General features: G+C 42.0%; 2 protein-coding genes across 4 annotated transcripts; both read right to left on the bottom strand.

The window, feature by feature from the left end:
• Nucleotides 1-168: 168 nt before the first annotated feature.
• LOC127776173 (transcription factor bHLH49-like) lies at nt 169-4,111 on the bottom strand. Of its 3 annotated transcripts, XM_052302522.1 has the most exons (8): nt 3,656-4,105; nt 2,656-3,286; nt 2,342-2,566; nt 2,188-2,253; nt 2,045-2,113; nt 1,875-1,946; nt 1,602-1,793; nt 169-881 (listed from the first exon to the last, which is right to left on the bottom strand). In XM_052302522.1, the coding sequence occupies exons 2-8, from the start codon at nt 3,256-3,258 to the stop codon at nt 795-797; spliced, it is 1,314 nt and encodes a 437-aa protein (XP_052158482.1). In that variant the 5' UTR covers nt 3,259-3,286; nt 3,656-4,105; the 3' UTR covers nt 169-794. The 3 variants fall into 3 exon arrangements, with proteins under 3 accessions (XP_052158482.1, XP_052158479.1, XP_052158480.1); XM_052302519.1 differs by lacking the exon at nt 169-881 and having other exon boundaries at nt 905-1,793; nt 3,656-4,111; XM_052302520.1 differs by lacking the exon at nt 169-881 and having other exon boundaries at nt 905-1,793; nt 2,656-3,272; nt 3,656-4,111.
• A 2,038-nt stretch (nt 4,112-6,149) lies between these two features.
• Nucleotides 6,150-14,437, bottom strand: LOC127776745 (histone-lysine N-methyltransferase CLF). The gene is made up of 16 exons (XM_052303276.1): nt 14,151-14,437; nt 13,949-14,050; nt 13,520-13,839; nt 12,568-12,729; nt 11,761-11,845; nt 11,495-11,644; nt 11,361-11,408; nt 11,223-11,291; nt 10,395-11,098; nt 9,434-9,569; nt 9,139-9,359; nt 8,509-8,640; nt 7,589-7,679; nt 7,071-7,118; nt 6,864-6,992; nt 6,150-6,639 (listed from the first exon to the last, which is right to left on the bottom strand). The coding sequence occupies exons 1-16, from the start codon at nt 14,172-14,174 to the stop codon at nt 6,370-6,372; spliced, it is 2,691 nt and encodes an 896-aa protein (XP_052159236.1). The 5' UTR covers nt 14,175-14,437; the 3' UTR covers nt 6,150-6,369.
• Nucleotides 14,438-21,008: the final 6,571 nt, after the last annotated feature.

The following is a 21,008-nucleotide window of genomic DNA, read 5'->3' as shown; positions in this document are numbered from 1 at the left end:
CCATGTCATGTTTTATCAGATTCAGTGAAACAATGAGCAAGAGTTTCATGAGATTAATTTCCTTGGCTGCTTTTGCCATGACCATCAGCTTCAGATCAGATGATTATCGCTTCACAAGGTCACCAATACCAGTGTGTAGTGAATTATGTCTTAACAAGGACACAAGGTCACCAGTAACACTAGATCACAGTTCTCTTTTCTTCTCTTTCAGAATTCACAGCTTTGCTGGAATAAAAACATCTGTGCCAATATGCACCCGTTGCAAAATTCAAATGCTTGCTACATCAGGCCAAGCCCATTTATTTTTTTTTCAACAAATACAAAATCAGTGACTGCATTTCTGCCTATGTTGCTTGTCAGATGGAACATGGGCTAAGCAAGTACAACAAAGAACAATTTCTGTAGCCTCACAATGCTAGCTAGTGTATGTAATAATCCTGGGGTTGACGAGACCACAGAAAAATCACCTTCTTGCAAAATGAAGCTTCTCGCCATTTCAAGACTGTAGACTACTTCAGTGGAGAACAAATTGCTTGAGATCTCCATGTGAACATCCTTTTTTTTTATCTCCCAACTTTCTATAACAGCAAATGGAACATCCAAAGAGAGGCTTCCACAGGAGGTCAATTGCTGCTATGAACATGAGAAGAATAGCACTAACTAAGCATTTTGGATGCTTATACTTCAGTGATCAGCTGTGAGCTAGTACCATGATATCAACATGCTCATATATCACAGTTTTGCTGAAAGCCCATGGCACATATTGATCTCTTGCTTCAGTTGTGGAATCAATCTCAGGGTTGATCATTTGATCCATGATGGTCATGAGTAAAAGGCATCTCGATGACGTCCTGGAACTCTCCATTCAAATTGTTGGGCATCTGTCCAATGCACAAGTAATAAGAGGATTGCAAAATACTAAAACAGTGCTTTGGTACTCCGCTTTCCAAAAAAATGTTTATGAATATGAAAGCATATGTTTTAGATAACTGTGAAGGCAAATATGTAGTGATGAAGATACAATTAGATATATAACAAGCTGCATTTGTACATTTTTAGTTGGTTTACTAGTGAAATGGTTAGTGCTACTGAGGTTACAATGTCAGTTAGGTTAACATCAACAATGCTCTCTCCACTAAAATCAGGTTGAAGAGGGTTAATGAGTCAGAAGCTAAAGAGACTGATTGATGGACTAGGTTCAAACAGCTTGCATGGCCAAAAGAATCAGGCACGATCTGGCTAGTTATGAAAAACAGATAGTAGGAATTTTGTTTGTTGTCTAAAATGTCTCAGTTTAGTTATGTTATCTAGTTTGCTTTGCTTTTAAGACCCACGAACTTTTTGGAAAGATGGGTAGTGAAGCAAGACCCAGCAAAAGGATATAAAGGGGACTAGCTTTTCTTGGTTTAAAATATTATGTGGACATTCTTTTCAACGACTATCTGTGGAGCAGTATTCTCGAAACACCAAGCCATATAACACTAAATTAGGTCTTGGAACATCTTGCAGAAACTTGTCCTATTTTTCATGAACACAGTATTTGGTATAAAGAGCATGAAATGAAAATGGCCATTTAGCCAAATGCAAGTGATGGTACAAACCTGATGTTTAGGTTCTTTGAATGCACTGTTAGTTCCTAATGGAGCATGGATTACTCTTCCAAATGCATCAGTGGGGTTCACAATGCTGGGCATCCCAACTTGTGTATATTTTGGTGGGTGTAATCGGGGATGAACAATGTCTGGGAAGAAGCCAAAGGCAGATGATGCAGTAGTGCCTCGACATTGAAAAATCTGTGTGGATGAAACAATCATCATGAGAAAGACAAATCTAAAGGGTCAAAATCTATAAAGACCAGGTGAGAAGTATCTTACATCTTTAGATAAAATGCGTTCTATGTTGAAGTCCAGTGTTGGATTGACACTTGCTAGCTTCATCGACAAAAACTGCCCAACATGCACACATTGGGTATACCAGATTACATCGCAGCAGGACTATGCAAGTAAAACTGAAAATGGCCCTACAAGTTTTACAAACATCATACCTCAACCTGCCTCTGTAATGATTGAACATAGTTAATTATCTCATCCAGCATAACAGCCTTACCAGTTACCTAGATTACATTTCACAAGTGATGTCATAACAGTCATTCAGTATGGAGGCAGGGGACAGTTAGGAAGCACTTACTTTACTACAACCAGGAACAAGATCCTGAAGATATTTCATCCTTTCACTGATCTTCTCCCTCCTAACCTGCATCCCGAACAATAACAGTCAAACCAGATGGCTAGATACACCATTTTATGAAGAGATCATTTGAGAGAAGAAAAAAAGGACCTACCCTTTCGGCAAGACTATGGCTGTTTGTAGCCTGACCGCGCCGTGCTCTTACATGTATATAGTCTTCCTTTGGTGAACCTGCATTATCCTTTATTTGTTTCCCACTGGATTTCCCGGACGCCACAGAAGACCTCTTTGGTTCACCCTTTTCATCATCCTCATTCTTCTGCGCTGAACCGACAGTTGCTAATTGCTCACCACCTTCTGCATGCTTCACCCCACCATCCTTCAAGAATCAAGAAAATTTCATATTCTTAGCTCCACCTAAATATGCGGAGATTCAGCTCTGTAAATATGTGTACATCAAGCAAATACCTGTCCTGATCTTTTCCTCTTCTTGGAACAAGACACCCTAGTCCCCTCATCATGGCCAGCGCCACCATTGCGTCCTGGCATGCTTAGCTCCTTGGAGGAGGAATCGACGGCATGCGTCGTCTCACCATCCCCTTGCTGCTTCTCACCAGTTTGTGACACATTCTTGGATCCTTCAATCTCAATATCCTCAATCTCCCTACATGGCTCGACGCCGTTTTGGAAATCACCCAAAGGCTGGTGTATACCAGGGAAAGGGTGATTGATCATGGCTCCAAGATTGCCTCCATTGTAGCAAGGAAACCCCGCCGTGGAATCTACAAACCCGGGAGTAGCCACAAACGGTGGCGGCGCGCCGGCCGACAGCATCCCCAACAAGGATGAAAAACTGGTTTCGCCTAAACCCATGTTGTGTGAAGGTGGATTCCACAACCCAGGAGGGATAGGGAAAGGATTCGCCATGGAGGTCAATGCATTATTTGCAGCTGCAGGAGAAGCAATCTGAGCCTCTTGCAAGAACATGGCACCACCATGGAAACTCAGAGCTTGGCAGTGCTCACTGGCCTCACTCCTCTCCTCCAAATCAGTGGCGTCCTTCTCATTCATCTCCTTTTCACTCCCTGAAGACCAAAATCTGGGTGGTGAACAAAAGCTTCTAGGGTGAGAAAGTAGCACGGATGAGCACCAAATCCACCTAACTCCACAAAAGATGGTTCTTTTGAGGGAATCCTACTAATTTATTCGACCTAATCTCACTTAAACAAATGTAAGTACAGTCAGTCAGTGAAAGCAACAAGGCTGAGCTGAGCTGACTAACACAGATACACATAAACCTAATCCACTGACACCATTAAATAACAAAGGGAAGGAAAATAAAAATCCTCGGAAGGCGCACACAAAGAACAAGAAGATGACGGACACGCGTACTAGCATCCAAGAACCAAGAACTACTAGGCTAGAAAAACACAAGAAGGATTGTAAACCTTTTTTCTGGGAACCTCACCTCCGATCACACGGCGAAATCAACGGCCTCCCGCAAGAACAACCTCCCCCCAAAACCCGCACCTTTTCTTTCCCCCTCAATGGCCTGATCCAGAGACCAACCTAGAAGAAAAATGGCGAGAGAGAGAGAGAGAGAGAGAGAGAGAGAGAGAGATGCAATAAAGGAAAAAAAAAGGATCAGAGAGGACGCCGCTCTCCAATTCGTCGTCGTGTCCTTCCCCTTGCACAGTAGCAGTAGTAGGAGGAGGAGTATTAGTATTTCTCTTGTCGCTGCAAGAAACGGAGGAAAAGAAAGGGGAAATTTTTTGAGGGTAGGAGGGGGTCTCTGAAGTTGAAGACACAAGTAAAGCAAGCAAGGGCTCTGTTTGACTGTAGTCTGAAGTGTGTGATCTGATCAGTTTGGCACCGCACCGTTACTCTGATCGAAGTATTCAGAGGTCCCCCAGGGAGGGTATAGGGTGTACCCCCACTGCTACTGTTCTGTAACTTCTGTTCATATATCATGGGGGGCCAAGAGAGATATGACGGGGGGTTGCTTTGGCTGCATTAATGTTTTGTTAGTGTCCATACGCCGCTATATCACACAACTAGTGAGATTTATTATGGGGAATTATCCATTTTACTCTCTTGAAATCGTATGGTGGTCTAAAATATACTTAGAAATTATAAAACCAGATATGATACGCCAACTATTAGTATCAGATGATTTACCACCTTCGAGCTATTTTACGGTGATTGTACTACACGTGGATGCCACCTATTGACCTATACAATATATCCACATTGGTTGCATAAGAGAGAGGGTCCACCTGTTATTGCTACTTACATCTTCTTTCTGTTTTGTGTCCCCTCTTTCCCTCTTCCCCATGGTGTGGCCTCCGTCGCTGAGCCGAAGCCGATAGAGGTGAAGCTTTAGATCGGCATTGGTAAGAGAGCTCGATGAGGCTTCAATGGCGGTGTTGGTGAGAGGCGGGCCTTGGCAAGGCTTCAAAGACGGCGCCAACAAGAGGCAAAGCTCCATAAGGCTTCAAGGGTAACGGATCTCATCAGAACTCAACGGGTTCGCTCTCCATGGGATCTCGTCAGACTGCCACCAAGCTCCGCCTTCCTCGCGAGCCCCGAGCTTTGTTGCCTCGACATCTAGGAGCTCTGCCTAGGCTATGTCGAAGCCAATGAGATCTAAATAAGATGGAGGTTGGTGGCAGAAGAGGTGGTCTATTCGGAGGCAAAGGAGGCGGTCAACGTCGACTGAGCGGTAGTGAGAAGGGTTGGGGGCAAGGAGGAGCTGAGCATCGATAAAGTGAGAGAGGTTTCACCTACCGAGGCTAGTTGCACGTGGAGGAGCTTGAGCCCTGCGTCCGCTGCGAGCACCTTGCTCCTTCTCCAATCCATGTCAAGGGAGCGGAGGGAGGGAGGGAGCTGGGGATGGAGGGACAGAAAGTAGTAGTGGTCGGGGAAGGAGGGATATAACTCACAGGCTGCAACTTCGGCTCCTTTGTTCATCGAGAAGGGAAGGACAGAGAGAGGAGGAGGAGGAGGAAGAAGAAGAGGAGGAAGAGAAAAAGGAGCTCCTTCACCGGCGTACGGTGTGGCTGCTCACCCTTGCACCTTCCCGCACCATCACAGGGGGTCGATCTATGGAGAGTCCATCTGCCATCACTCGGAGCTCCTCACCACCCTGACCGTGTCGAGTTCGTGTATTACAGCGAATGTTTCATAATAAGTTCATATATAGAATTATACCCACCTAATTAAATTTGTGTACAACAAATGTAATATACTCTTTATTCCTTCCATTTTATATTATAAGACGATTTAACTTTAATTTAAGTCACTTCGTGAAGTTGACAAAGTTTATAAACAAACATTATAATATTTTAAACATAAAATAATCATACTATCAAAATCTATTTAATGTTAAATTTAATTAAACTAATTTGATATTAAGATGTTAATTTTTTACAAAGATCAAACTTAAAAAGGTTTGAAAAAAATCAAAGCGTTTTATAATACAAAACGGAGTGTTAGTTTTGTTGTATAGATCTTTTGAAACAACGCCTCAGGATAGGCCGGACGCAGATTAGCCCATTGACCCTACCCATGCCTGCTACTGCTAGACGAGATAAACAAGCCTCGCATCAAGCTTTGCCGCGGCGTTCGCACGGTGTATGGTATGTGGGCCCTTGGCAACAACGCCACCACGCCATTCCCAGCCATCGCTGGCTTCCAGCTCTCGCCGACTTTTCACGAAGGAAACAACTCGGTAATCTCCTCCGTTAACCTTATTCAAAACATTTGATCATTTATTTTATTAAAAAATATAAATATCATTTATTTTGTCATGATTTGTTTTATCAATAAAAAACTATTTATACTTTTATATATTTATATAAGATGAATGGGCCAAAGTTATACGAAAAGTCAACGGTGTCATGCATTTTAGATGGTGATTGTATTTTCGAAAAGTAACACATAAGAACACAACAACTGATCCAGAACCAGAAAAATCTTTTGAAGTTGAACTGGCGACAGGTGCAGCAGTTACAGAATTCAGGGAAAATCAACGAATCGAATCGAGGGGGCCAACGAATGGCAGGAAAGTTTTCCTTACGGCGCTAATCACCGTCAGAGTTCTCGGTCCCCCTCACCAATAACGAAAGAATCAACCAAGACAACAAAAGAATCAACGGCTGATCTTCTTCTTCTTCTTCTTCTTCAGTGGGCGAGCTTCTTTGCTCTCCCGGTGGAAGGCTGGGCGTCGTCCTTGGCACCGGGCCCCTCGGGCTTGCGAGCCCACGCCGGGGCCCGGTCGGGCTCGTAGCGGTAGTCGTAGAACAGCTCCTCGCCCGCGCTGATCCGCTCTTTGGCGAAGATCCCCACCCTGTGATCGCCTGCTACCATGATGACCTTGGCGTAGCAGTTTGGATCAGGGGAATGGTTGGCGAACTTCAGCTTGTCGCCCATTCTGTAGGCATCAAGAACGTACTGCATTCATCGAGAGGGTAAAGTGAGTGAGTGAGCATCCGGTACTGGCGAAAACAGCGAAAACACTGCAGCGGATCATAAATCGCGCGATATTGAACAACAGTGGGTTGGGGATGTAAACAACTCGGTTCACGCAAAAGGATGACATTAGGCTAGTCAAATCAGTACAGTATGCAATCCTGAATGCTTGCAGACTGTAATTTGCAGGGTGTCTTTGCACTCACCTCATTGTTCAAGTTGAAAAGGAACGATGAATTCTCACGGTCATATATCTTTCCACGCTTGTCAGCTTCTTTATGGGAGATAAGCTCCCCAGTGTACTCGCCAAGATACTCGTGCTTCCCAACACTATTCTGAAGATTTAGGAAAAGGACTAGTTAGATGAGGGTACGTCCTATGAGGGAGGAAAAGGGTCAATAGAGAAATCTTACCTTGAGGAAAGCTCCCCAGCCAGAAACATCAGATCTCCCAAGTAAGACCTGAAGAGTGCACATAGCAAGTCAATACTATTTACAGATATTTAGAGATGGAATAGGACCTGTAATAGAAAATGAAGTAACACCCCCTGGTGTTTCATAAATTCACCAACATAATCGATAGATACTTTATGCAATTATTTTCCTGCTAATGGGAAGTTTTTTGGTTCATAGTTCATTGCCTGTTTTGGAATATAGTTACTTAACTAGTTTCTTTGGTATTAAACTTAAGATCTTTTGTATTTAGACAATTGGAATTTGAACTCACGTGAAAAATATTAAAAAAAAAGAATAAAACTATTGAGAAGTACTGCTGGGTAATTAATTTAGACCTCTAGCCTCCTCACACAAAAATATCAAAGCATCGAATAAAGGCAAATGGAAGGGCCAAGCAGGCATAAAAAATCGATAGGCTTGACGAAATTATAACCAAGGTGCAATAGCATGAATAAATCAAAGTGCAAAAGGTTTACCCTTTGTTGCTGTTTAAGCAGCAGTTTCATGTTCCGGCATTCATAATTATCACCTCTTTGGTTAGGGACTCCCAATGTACCATCACCGCACCTGCACAATAGAAAGTACAGGTAGAAAAATAGCAGTTCAATGTACTGGCGCTTTGTTCTAGAAAAATTAGGGATGAAGAAACAGTAATTGAAATTGAATAACAGACTATTTCAACAATGAATAACAGAAAGCATATTTAAGGTTCCATGGAGTGAAAAAGGATCATGATTGGATTTACACACTGGCCGGATAATATACTCATCTTTGGTGTTTGCCTAACAACTTGCAGTATCTAAAATTTCATTTCCTACCATTAGAAGCCCGTTCATAACAAATTCAAATTAAACTCCCCCATCATTGATACATTTTTCATGGATTAACTCCTGGTAAACACTCCTATAAAACTCAGATATTGTTATAAATAATTTAGATATAGAATATCAATTGTCAATGTGCTGGCACACACTATCAAGTATGCTAGCAAATGGTATGAGAAGGAAATGTCAAATTATTATTATTGCACCATTTTTTTAATTGTGGAATGTAGCTATTGCCTATTGGGACTGTTGGGCAAGCAATTGATATGATTATATTAATTAAATTCAATTCTACCATTAAGATATTTTACTGCAGAACTCCGTATCTTCAGATACTGGAATATACATATGCAAGATTCTTCCTGCACTTAAGGATAAATCCATCATCCATCAAAATTCCATCCTTCAAGTGCAGGCATAGGTGGTAATTTCTCAACTTTCAAGGTAGATGTAAGGTTGGAGAAGTGCAAAGAATGAAAAGCACATTATAGTTGGTGCCTTTCTCTAAGATATACAAATGTGCATTAACTAGCAAAATCATTCAAAGGGTCATCAGAATTTAAAATACATACCCTACCCAGCAGTTTCTACACACATCAGGATCACATTCCCTGTCAGCAGCAAAGCATGGACACTGCCGGCTGCGACACTGACTCTTTGCGCAATGGCAACCTCGGAAGCGATTCTTGCACATTTTCGGGCACCTGCAACGCAGAAAGGATTACTTCAACTTGCATCAGCAGGATGCGGACAGCAAACATTTGCACTCCATGTGTTTGCATCATTTATTCCAATTAAAATTATAAATTATCAAAATAAGTAATAGCTAATAGCCAAAAGAGCACACAGAACAAAAGAGAAGCATGTGTTTGATTCACCATTTGGGTGAGAAATGCGGAGTTTACACCCTCACTCTCCCACCATCAAGGTTCAAGTCCTCTTCAACTAGAAATTTGGTGCCTGTTTTCCTCTTAATTGAAAGGGTGCCTAGTTGTTCCTAGGTTTTATTTTCCTTTCCTTTTCAGTAAGCAGCAATGATTGCAAAACTAAGATGTGATCATACGACATAATTGGTCAGCACTAACCAAACAATATTGAATTTGTATACATCTACACAGTTTTGTTTTCATAAGCAACATTATTAATATCTAGAAGAAAAAATGTTCTCGGAGTCTGCAATATGAATAATTGAAGTAGCTCACCCACAGTATTTCTCACAGCAGGTACCATTTGTGAGACATGGACATTGCTTCCCACATGCAGACTGGCAACCACAAGGAGTGTATTGTCGACAAGGCTGATCCTTCCTTTCTGTAATCCTTTTCCTTATAAAATGGTAGCCTGCAGTTTTCCAGGTGTACTTCAAACGGCGGACCCTTCCTCGCCTTCTCACAAATCTTGATCTTGTCCGTAATTCATTACCCTGGGAGTTCAAGCATTAAAGTAAGATGAAACCTTGGGAAAATACAAGTAAATGAGCTTTATGATGAATCCTACCTTCATATATCCTTTAACAAGAGAATCAACACCACTAAGAGCTCCAGATGCACTGCTGTTTTCAATGTAATTCATATACTGAAAAACATCTGTGCATGTTTTCATCCCACCCAGAAGGTTCCGAGCAATTAAACAACTTCAACATAGGAAAAACAAGGGCTCAGTATGACTATTCAAATTAGGGAAAACAAGGTATTCTACTCATTATAGAAAGGATAAAGAACATTTCCAATATGCTTGCAAGACATCCAAAGAAAACAGGAATGAGTTTTTAAGGCATTTGAAATGAACATACGTCAGAATTTCTTCTACATGAAACGCTATAATTAACACAACTAGATACTAAATGATGCAAACATTAGAAATTCCAGTTAATTCCGCATTCCAATACGTTATGCATGACAAATTGTAGATTGTATCTTCATGTTACAGCTTTTACTTGAAATGTAGTAGTATAAGAATATAGTTTCGGGGATGTCTAATTATGATGCAAGAGCATTTGCTTTAAATATAGACATTTGTGTTGAATACTTTTAGTAATACAGATATATTAAAAGAAAGCATAGTCAGTTTCTTGTGCTGAACTGAAAGGTTAATCCCTCCACCCCAAAATATAAGGTGTGCACGCATTTTAAAATTCAAATTTTACAAATCTTGACTCACAACTAGTCTGACAATATATAGGTTTAGTGATATAAAAATGGTATTGTCAGATTCATATTTGAATGTACTTTCATATGATGTTGGTTCCACTATAGAGTATAGACAGTATACTTGTGAGAAATTGACAATTAAAAGTCAAAGCACGCCTTATATTTTGGGACGGAGGGATTAGACACATTAACGTTTACTCTGTCCTGAACAGATACAGCAGTTAGTTGTGCAATAGTATACAAATATTAAGATGAAGTAGAAGGTAGTGAAATAATTCATATGAAGCTGATCATTTCAAGGGACCAACCTGTTCTTTCCAAAAATCTCTAATCCTTTCAATAGAAGCCCTTGCTCAATCACCTTCCAGGACCTGCCATGAGCTTCTTGCCTGCATATACTCTCATCAACACATTCCTCTTTCCTTGAACTATCACAACCATCTGTTGCTGAATGTTCATTATTTGTATCCTCCATTGAATCACTCTGAGCATCCACAAAAGATGAGTTATTCTCCATTTGAAGTGTGCCCTTCTTTCTAAAACTCCTTGTGCTTGGAGAATTACACTGTGAGGATGCAACAGAATCCTTAATTCCACTCCTAGTATCAGATCTAAGCTTCATATCCCTAGGCCAAAGGCATCCATTAACAATAGAATTAGAGTCCGGTGACATTTCCTGTTGCCCCTTTTTCACACTCATTAGAATTCTCTCAGCAATTCTTCTGTTAGTACTTTTCTTGATTCCACCTTTTGCGCCAAGCTTATTTTTTGAGAGGCCAGGAGAGTGTTGCGGGGATTTATTGCTTAACAGTTGTACTTCAGACTCACTGCTTTCTGAGGAAACCCTTGCAGTTGAAGAACTTTCACTTTGTTGAGATTTTGTTTTCTGCCCACTAGAACCAAGCTTTTTCTTATTTGACCCTATCTGATCCTTTGCATTGTCCGATGTTGGCTCCTCAACATCAACAAGCAAGTGAGAATCAATCTCCATGATAGCATCTGGTTTAGAGACCTGACAAAAAGATTATAAATGAGGTAAAGATCAGCAAAACGGCATATGCTTATGTTTCGGATATCTAAATCATCATAAAAGAAGAGCTGCTTTTCCACAAGTCATATGCCTATAAAATACAGACCAGTTTGTAACAGTGAATACCACATGGTGTACCCTCATCCGAGCTGCACAATGGTGCCTGCTTTTCAGTCTATACGAAAAGGACACTAATTAGAACAACACACAAGTTTAGGAAATAACTCATTGGTTTGAAAATTACCGGAAATACTAAATCTTGAGAACACCCATGTAGCTTGCAATCAAAAACCTTCCAACATCAAAATGAGCAGAATGTTTCATCAGTAAACCAGAGATATTATGTAAAACACACATGACAATTAACAGAAAACGTACCAAACATCGGCGACAAAAGAGATTGTCAAAGGAATCCAATGCTGCATCCAGATCTTTATCACCGTACACGTCTTCCATTTTGACATTAAGTTCAGACACTTTCTTGGAAGAACCCTCAGGTTTCTCCCCTTGTAGGATCTCATACCTGGCCTGGAAAATAGACACGTAATTTAATTTTTCAGAAATGAAACAATAAGTTGGAAGAGGAAAATCCCAAATGGATCAAATGCAAATGTGACGTGAGATTGAATAAATGTTGTATGAACCTTTATATCATCAGGAGCCCTTTCGATATCTCGAGCTAGAGTTTCAAGCACAGCATCAGACATGCCACATTCTTGAATGGTCATCCTGGCAATCATTGCACAAAATCACCCTTAAGTGGAAAAATTCCATACAGGAGAAACCAAATTATTGTGATCTATGGTGTTTAAGGTCTAAATTAATCCACAAACAACTCAGATTAATGCTGTAACCATACTTTTCTTGCTTGTGCAAGGGTTGCACAAAACAAAACCAGGTCAAATATGCAGTGTGACCAGCTCAAGGTTTTCCCCTGGAACAATGTAGATAAAACTGGTAATGACCATTTCATTTAATGATATAAGACATATGCCCCAAAACCAAACCCTTTTTCTTACAAGTTTTTAATAATGTAGTTTTACTAAATAATCTCTTGGGAATATTTCATACCAAATGTTACTTGATCAGTATATTTAATATCATTTCTCTATTGCTTCTGTACTATGTTATATTGTGACTTCAAAAAGAGAATATTACTATTTTTTATTCTTTAATGAAATTACACTACTAGGCAAAGTCCTGGTAGTTTTCCCAGTCAAAAGAAAAACAGAGAATATGACAAAATGCTTACAGAAGAAAGCATTTCTCCATGAAACTATTACTACAGAGTCATCAGATCTGTTATCCTATGGACTGAGCCCAAGCTCCAGGTGCTATGGTAACTGCACCTGTATCTTGGTCCCATGAGCCTGTAACGGTCAAACAAGTTGAGCATCCTTAGTGAATGTTCAAGGCAAAAGAAAACAAATGCATGTCCAAAGCATATTTACCGAATTATGCAATCTTCAGAATCCTTGAACTCCTTTTTCTCTTCCTCGTCCTCAACAGCTTCATCTTCACTATCACTGCAAATTAAAGCTTCGCCACAGTTTGTATCATAGTAAATCCTTCGACGACCAAGTACAGATTGGTCTTCTTGCATCCGCTGGTTCCTGCACGAAAGATTGTAAAATCTTATATTTCAACAAACCTTAAGATGCCCTACCTCTCCAAACTAAAAGTATGCTGGATTGTAACTGTGACCATGCATGTTTTGCATTACTTATTTAGAAAAATAGAAGTTTGTCATATGAGATATACTGTTAAATTCATATCAACAAACAATTCATCAAAAACATGTTTCAGTCTGATTTTTTGCTTGCTGCTCCACAAAATCGCGCAATAGCAAAGAGAACACCAAGAAGCATAAAGCGGATGAAACAGCAAAAGCAAAAGAAACACTGCAGCAGGCAAAGCCAATGGTTCTGGCACAATAGCTTTGCTACCAAAGCCAAGAAGATGAATCCAAGGCAGTCAATGTGGCATTTGCTGCTCTTGTTTTAACACACACTCCCAGCCTGCAAGTCTGCAACTGCATGTGATTAAGAGAGAGGTGGGGCATGCAGCAAGGGGCCGCATAAGGACTTGTTCCATTTTTATACTATACCATTTCCCAAGCTTATAGTAAGAACGAAAGGCAATATCTCCATTACACATTTACACATGAAGAGAAAAAAAATCACCAGAGACATAAAGCATTAGGTCGGAAAAACTATGTTTGACTGAATAGATTGTTGCACAAAAAACTAAAGACCACAAATGAGCGTGTGTTTACTGTTTAGCAAGAGAAATGAAATAGTATTGCTATGTTGTTGCTAATGGATAATAAAGTGTATATGCTATAACTTTCCATGATAACTATGTAATTTAAGCAGGGATCTTAGGGATGTCAAGAAAATGCACCTGTCCAAAAATATCCAAGTTGTATATGGAGGGAGTGTTGCCACTTCTGGTAGTCTAATCGGACGGACAGAATTCCTCGCGGATAGATTTCCACCCACAATAACAGTCGATGAACACTCATCTTGGCAATTGGCACCTTCACTTTCATCAGGAGATGACTCACGACTATTCACAGCACACAGGGCATCTTCTTTCCTCTTTGTGAGCAAATTCGAGACTAAATCTATACTGTTGGATGTACTAGTTTGCCTATTTTTTGACAAATTGTGAGAGTGCAGTGTAATCGGGCTAAGCTTAATGCTATTCTCCTCTACCCTTTTCTGGAAAAAAAAGATCACGGGGAACAAAACTAATCAGCTGGTAAATAAAGAAAATACAAGAAAATGACCGAGATTTGCAGCTCCAAACAATCAAATCAAATCAAATCACCTGGATGTAAACAAAGCGGTCCGATGTGATTTTCTTCTTCAGCGAATCAATAACACATAGAACATAGCCCGATTCACTGCTCCCTTCCTCGCAAAACATCGGCTGCGGGGACAGAACAAGCTAAATTTCATCACAACCACAAGCATACACAGATTCAAATTTCATCCGAGCAGTAAAAAAAGGCAAAGGAGAAAGAACCCGCCTCATTTCGGGAATCGCCAGCCATCAGGGGCGGGAGAAGGCGGCGGCCGCCGCGGCCGCGACGCCGCTTCGGGAGGCGGTCGGCGTGCTCTCGGAGGAGAGACGCGCCGCGCGGAGAAAGAGTCAGAAATGGCGGCGGCGGCGGCCGGGGGAGAGTCGGGGGAATGCAGGAATCGGGGAGCCGAGATAGCGGGCGGTGCGGGGAGGAGGGCGGAAGGCCGGAGCCCCGTCACGGCGGGCGGCGCCGGCGAGGCCGCGGCGGCGACTCGTCGTCGCGGCGTGGGTGGAGGAAAGGGAAGGGGGGGATGGGGACTGGAGACGAAGGGGTTATATATGGCTGGAACGTGTTCACACTGTACCCGGCCCATTCCCGAGGTACCAAAATATGGGCCTAAGTTTGGGTTTTCTGGGCCAAAATATGAGACATACCAATTGATTGGAATAAGTTCATTTGACGTCCTTAACTTTACACCGAATCCGATTTTTGTCCTTAACCAAAAAGATACAACCGGTCCTGAACTGTCAAAACCGGTGCAAACGAGGCCCCTCGGCGGGTTGGAAGGTAGTTTTGATTGACGTGGCGCCACGTGGCAGGTTGGTCGTCATCCCACGTGGCGTTTACATGACAATTTGATCCCAGAAAAATAATAAAAATCATAGCCCCACATGTCAGTTAAAACATAATTAAAAATGATGAGGCACACATGGACCCCACATGTCAACCTCACCTCCCTTCTTCCCTCTCCCTTCTCTCTCTGCTTCTTCATCCTCACTTCTCTCTTCTACCCTCCCCCCTCTCTTCATCTTCTCTTCCCGCAGGTGAGCGAGGTGGGCAGTAGGAGGCAACCTTGCGCGCCACCACCGCACTCCACCTTCGAGCCGCTGCCTTCCTCTCCCCGCCCTCGCCGACCCACCTCCTGCATCCTCGTCCCCCTGCGCCGCCTCTGCTCCTCCTCCGTCCCACCCCAGCAGTGGCGGGGACGACATGATGCGCGGCGCGACGACAATCCACCGTGAGGTCCAGCAGCGGCGGCTCGTTCGGGTTCCACACGGCGGTGGACACGGCGCAGCATGCCATCGCCACCGGGCACGTGGAGACCGAGGGCGCAGTGAACGGCGTCGGCCTCACCAAGCTCATGGGCCGGAGAGCCGGCCACATTGCACTCCACGCCACGCTCATCAGCCGCGACATCGATTGTTGGTGGCGGATGCAGCGCCCGGCCACCATGGGCAATTGCCCGGGCTCCATGCGTACAACACCACAATGCTCCAATGCATATGCAGCGTATTACTCGTTAATCATATAGTTAATCACTTTGTCTCGTAGGTTATAATGGAGATTAATTAGATGAATAAATAGAAAACGAGGAAGCAACGACCAAACCATCAAACTGTAGCTATAAAGACCAAACAATACAACTTACTCACACCTATGTTCAAGATAATCCTAGGGGACCTGTTTGGCACAGCTCCAGCTTCAGCTACAGGAGGGGTGGAACTGGAGCTCAGCTAAACAGTTTCAGCTCCACCAAAACTGGGAGTGGAGTTGGGTGGAGTTCTCTCACAAAATGTATTAGAGTTGTGGAGCTGGGATTTGGCAGCTCCACAACTCCACTCTATACTCAACTTCTGGAGTTATATTTAGGAGTTGGAGCTGTACCAAACAGGCCCTAGCTTTAAAATCAAAATTATTAGCGATAATATTATTCTTGCTCAGACTCAAAAAAAAATTCTAGATCCGCCGCCTCATCCCGGTGGAGGACTTCTACCTCCACGTCGCTGGCGGCCTATTCGACTTCCTCTACCACCACATCAAGAAGAACGGCCATGCCCGTCCGCCGTCGGGAAGAAGATGAAGAGAGGGGAGAGAGAAAAAGAGAGTGAGGATGAGGAAGGAGAGAGAGGTGGGAGTGGGAAGAGGGGAGGTGAGGCTGATATGTGGGGCCCATGTGGGCCCCACCATTTTTAATTATTTTTTTGTGTGTAGCTGACATGTGGGGCCATGGTTTTTATTATTTTTCCGGGATCGAATTGCCATGTAAGCGCCACTTCAAATGTCACATGGGATGACGACCAAGTCAAACCAGCCACGTTGGCACCACGTCAACCAAAACCGTCATTCAAACCATCGAGGGACCTCTTTTGCACCAATTTTGACAGCTCAAGGACCGGTTGTATCGGGTTTTTGGGTTCAAAGACGAAAATCGGATTCGGTGTAAAGTTAAGCTCAAATGAACTTTTTCCCGATTGATTCACAACTTTAATGGTAGTAGAGCTTGGATTAAGCTAACTTGTGGTCAAACCAATGGTACCTAACCAAATGTGTTGATAGTGCTAATACTTTAGATTGAAAATAAAGTACTTGGTAGTGGTGGAGCCAGGATTTTGATATGAAAGGGGCCTGAGAGTTTTAGAGGTTATTTGCCTAATTAATTTAGTGGTTATGGGTGAAAAAAGTTGTGGGAGGGGGCTAGGCCACTCGCCACCCGCCCCTGTATCTATTGTTGGTGCTTGGTTCAATGCCAGATGATTTCTGAGCTGGATGGATTGGTGTTACCAAAATATTGATAAGAATCTTGAAAGGGTGTTTACTTTTGCTACCTTATGAATGTCTTGGCATTACCATTTTGGTATGTTAGCAATCTGAACCAACCATTCATACTGTAAGGGTTCTTGCGAAATAAATTTATGAATTTTGTAAAATATATGGTATGAAAAGGTTTATGTGTGAAGTACCATGGTCGCAAAGTTTCACCTCGTTATCGCCTCCTCCAAGGAGTATAGTATCCTTCCCTAACTCTTCATGTGTAAAGAAGTTTTGCCCGCTAACCAGGGACGGATCCAGAATAAGATTTAAGGGGGGATTCATCTCCTTCTTCCTTCTGTAGTTCCCATACTCTTCATTTTCTTCTTATTCTTCCCCTTTCATCTCCTCTTCTATCAATGGTGATCTAGCGGGGTAGGGGGACTCGAGTCCACTTTGACTCCCTTAACTAGTGACCGAAACTGATTTGTATTCCTGAACCACAATATCAGATATCTCGATCCTCGAACTATTGAAACCGGTGCAATTTAACTCCCTTAGTGGTTTTGGACGATGGTTTTGCTGAAGTAATTTTTTTGTGTGTGAATGACAAATGGGTCCCGTCACATCAACACCACATGGGATGAAGACCAGGTCAACATAAAAAAATTGTGTCCCATAATTATAATTCTAATGCTACATAAGTGCCACGTGGGATGAAAACTAGGTCAACACCGCCACATCTTCCACACAATTTTTTTTGTGGGAATGACAAATGGGTCCCATAATTCTAATGCCACATAAGCGTTACGTCAATGCCACGTGGGATGAAGACATGGTCAACACCGACACATCAGCAAAACCGTCATGAGAGTCAAATTGCACTGGTTTTAATAGTTCGAGGATCGAGATATCCAGTATTATGGTTGAGAGATACGAATAAGATTCGGCCACTGGTTAAGGGAGTCAAAGTGGACTTACTAAAGAAAGACTAGCCACGTGCAACCAAAACCAAACCAAAAGGAATAAGTTTATTTTATCTCCATCATCTTTTCCCTTGGTCGAATCGCATCCCTCAACCGAAAAACTAGTATAATGTATCCGCCAGCTAGTTCGCTTGAGGACATATTATGAAGACTCCCGTGTCGCTTGGGAGGTGACCGTTGCCGAGGCCCGCTCCCCCTACGCGCACACCACCTCTCCATCGCTGGCGGTGCCGACGGCGGCGCCTCCCTCCCATCACGACCTCCCTCCATCCTCACCTTCTTCCTTTCTCTCTTTTCCTTTTCCAGTTCCAAAACTCTTTTTCTCGGCAACTCGTCTCTCGACCCTGTTGCAGCCAACGGCAACGACAATCGGCCGTGGTGGTGGGCGGCCGATAGATCTGCCTCCTACCACGCCCCTCCTCCCCTTTGGTCCCGTCGAAGTTGGAGCCTATCAATAGTTTGTTGCTTTCGCCCTATATCAGATACAACAGGTTCCTCAACTGACAAAATCGGTGCTAATAAGGTCCCAAGGTGGTTTCGGTCGATATGACATCTACATGGCTAGTTTGACTTGATCCTTGTCATACGTGGCGACGACATGGCACTGGAAGCAAAATGTAAAAATTAAAAATTAAAACAAAAATTGTGGAACCCACATGTCATCGAGTGTTTGGTTAAAAATAAAATAATTACAATGGGACCCATGGCCACCCCTCTCTTTCCCCTCTTCTCTCCCCTCTTTCTCTCTCCCCCTTTCCTCGTCTTCGTCACCGTAGAGCTAGGACAGCGCCTGCGGCTGCCACTGCGAGCGAGGAGAGAACGTTGACGGCGAGAAGTAAGCTCGCGGCGCCGGAGACTCGGTCGCAGGGCTAGTCGAAGGGAGCGGCGAGGAAGGCGACGCTAAGGCCCGCTCGTCATGGTCGGCAAGCCGCAAGCACGGCATGCGGGCGACAGACCAAGGACGGCAATGCTGAGAGGAGGTGGACCACGAACTGGCACAACGAGCGGCGGTGGTGGAGCCGGTCAAGGTGAAAAAAAGACGACGAACTTATTGCTATAGAAAAAAATGGAAAAAGACGACCCATCTGCATCCAAAACGAAAGTAGGAAAAATAAAAATATCAGAGCCAGGTTTCGATCCTGGGACCTGTGGGTTATGGCCCCACCACGCTTCCGCTGCACCACTCTGATGGCTGTGTTGTTTTTTCAATTCTTAGTATTAAGTATATGACCAGCACGCGTCCAGTAAAAGAAGTTGCTTCAACCTATCAAATAAATACATTTTTAAAATTTATAATAATTAAATTTAATTAATTATGTGCTAATAGCATTGTTTTTGTTTTCCATATTCTACCTTTATGTTCAATTCATTGGAAAAGAACGTCACCATTTTTTCTCCAGGATAAACACTCCAACAGAACTAGGAATTTTTTAGTAAACTTATGCAATACACTTTCATAATATGAAATTAGTGTTTATAAGTATTTTTGTAAAATATATACTCCCTCCCTGATAAGTTCTAAATAAAAAAAATCATACACATAAAACACACACACAAATCACAAATCGACTATATAGGACTTCCTCCGTTTCATACTATAAGACGTTTTGACTTTTTTTCCTAGTCAAACTTATTTAAGTTTGACTAAATTTATAGTAAAATCTAGTAGCATTTTTAACACAAAACAAACTTATTATCAAACTATATTCAATGCTAGACTTAGTTTAACTAATTTGATAATTGAGATGTTGCTAATTTTTGAGTAAATTGCATTGCCGATACACGAACTTGTTAGGTGGGTGCAATCTAGTACACGAACTTATAAAACGCTCGTTTTGGTGCATAAACTTATCTGGTGCGTGCGGAGGAAGGCGAAAAGGAAACAACATGGCTAATCTTACTAACTTAGGGGCTCATCAGAATACTATGTAAACATATATCTAATAAGGTTGCTATTAGATAAACACATCTTCAATAAAAATAGAATGGGATATGGTGATCGTAGAAAATGATAAAAGAAACCGAGCAATGATATAAGGGTTATAAATATATGAAATTCATCACTTCCGTGATGAAGGATAAAGTATAGATCAAATTTATAAATATTACATGTCTTATGCATACTCATTACACGTATGCACATCATATCCTAATCAACACCAGCTTTGCAAAATTAACATTGCGAAGCTATTTTAGTCCTCATTCGCACAAACTAGACAAGTTCGTGTACCAAAACGAGTATTTTACAAGTTTATGTACTAAATTGTACCCACCTAATAAGTCTGTGTACTACCAATGCAATTTACTCCTAATTTTTTCTATAAACTTAGTCAAACTTTACTATAGTTGCAATAAAAGAATTATCTCCTTTATTATATTGTGTTCGTAGTTTATATACTAGTTCACTAGTTATGTGTTCCAGAAATAGATTATACTTCATTAATACAAATTCACTTGATTAGACTAGTTGATTTACGTTACGATAACGATCTAATGATCTTAATGGGCTGCACTAGTTCTAACTTGTTCATCCGAAGGATTTCAAAGGGGAATTAATGATATTATTTATTAACATAAGTATGATGCTTAGGTTAGTTAAATGTAGTTAGATGCGGGTATGTCCCACAGAAAATGAGATAGGCGGTAGGTGGTGATAGCCTCGTCTGTCCTTTATACTCCTCCAAGTCTGGTATGATGAAAGAGTTCGTAAAATGTCATAATCATACTGGCAGACCAACAGGGAGTGGTCTCTCGGTAGTATCTGGGTACATAGAACTAAGTCCTAGCATTGTAAGCATGTATGTGCTAAGTGTACAGTAAACATTAGCAATATAGAAGAACATATGAATCTTAGCTTTCTATAATTCTTCTCCACTGCCTAGTGTATCATTATTAGATGAATCTTCGTCGTCTTCCCTATAGAAATATAAATACGATACATTTGGAATACTCCTGAATGAAATGTTACAGCAGTATTCATGCGCTTACGAATTTATATGTGACTATAAGAAATACCAACATTAAGTTTGCCAATGAAAGGAAAGGGCAATGAGATTGGAGCAGTGATAGGAAGGGCCCCCACTCCACCACTGCCACCATTGTGGGTCCTGAGCTCCACCTCTGTCGGCACCGAGCTATGCTGTCGTCCAACTTATCTTTCTCTAGGAGAGAGGGGAGAGAGAAGAAGATGATCGGACGGGCAAAAGAGATATTTCAAATTGTTACAGTGGAAAAAAAATTAAATACATCTGTTAAATTTGAGGCTCATGGAATTAGGTTTAGGGGTTAGAGCTCTAGGAAACATGTCAAAAAGAACATAAAATTTCCCTAGTACTTTGCATTTCAGGAC

The sequence above is a fragment of the Oryza glaberrima genome, chromosome 6 (assembly GCF_000147395.1).
Source record: "Oryza glaberrima chromosome 6, OglaRS2, whole genome shotgun sequence".
In the NCBI taxonomy this organism is placed as follows: domain Eukaryota; kingdom Viridiplantae; phylum Streptophyta; class Magnoliopsida; order Poales; family Poaceae; genus Oryza; species Oryza glaberrima.
This window is presented reverse-complemented; position numbering and strand designations above follow the sequence as displayed.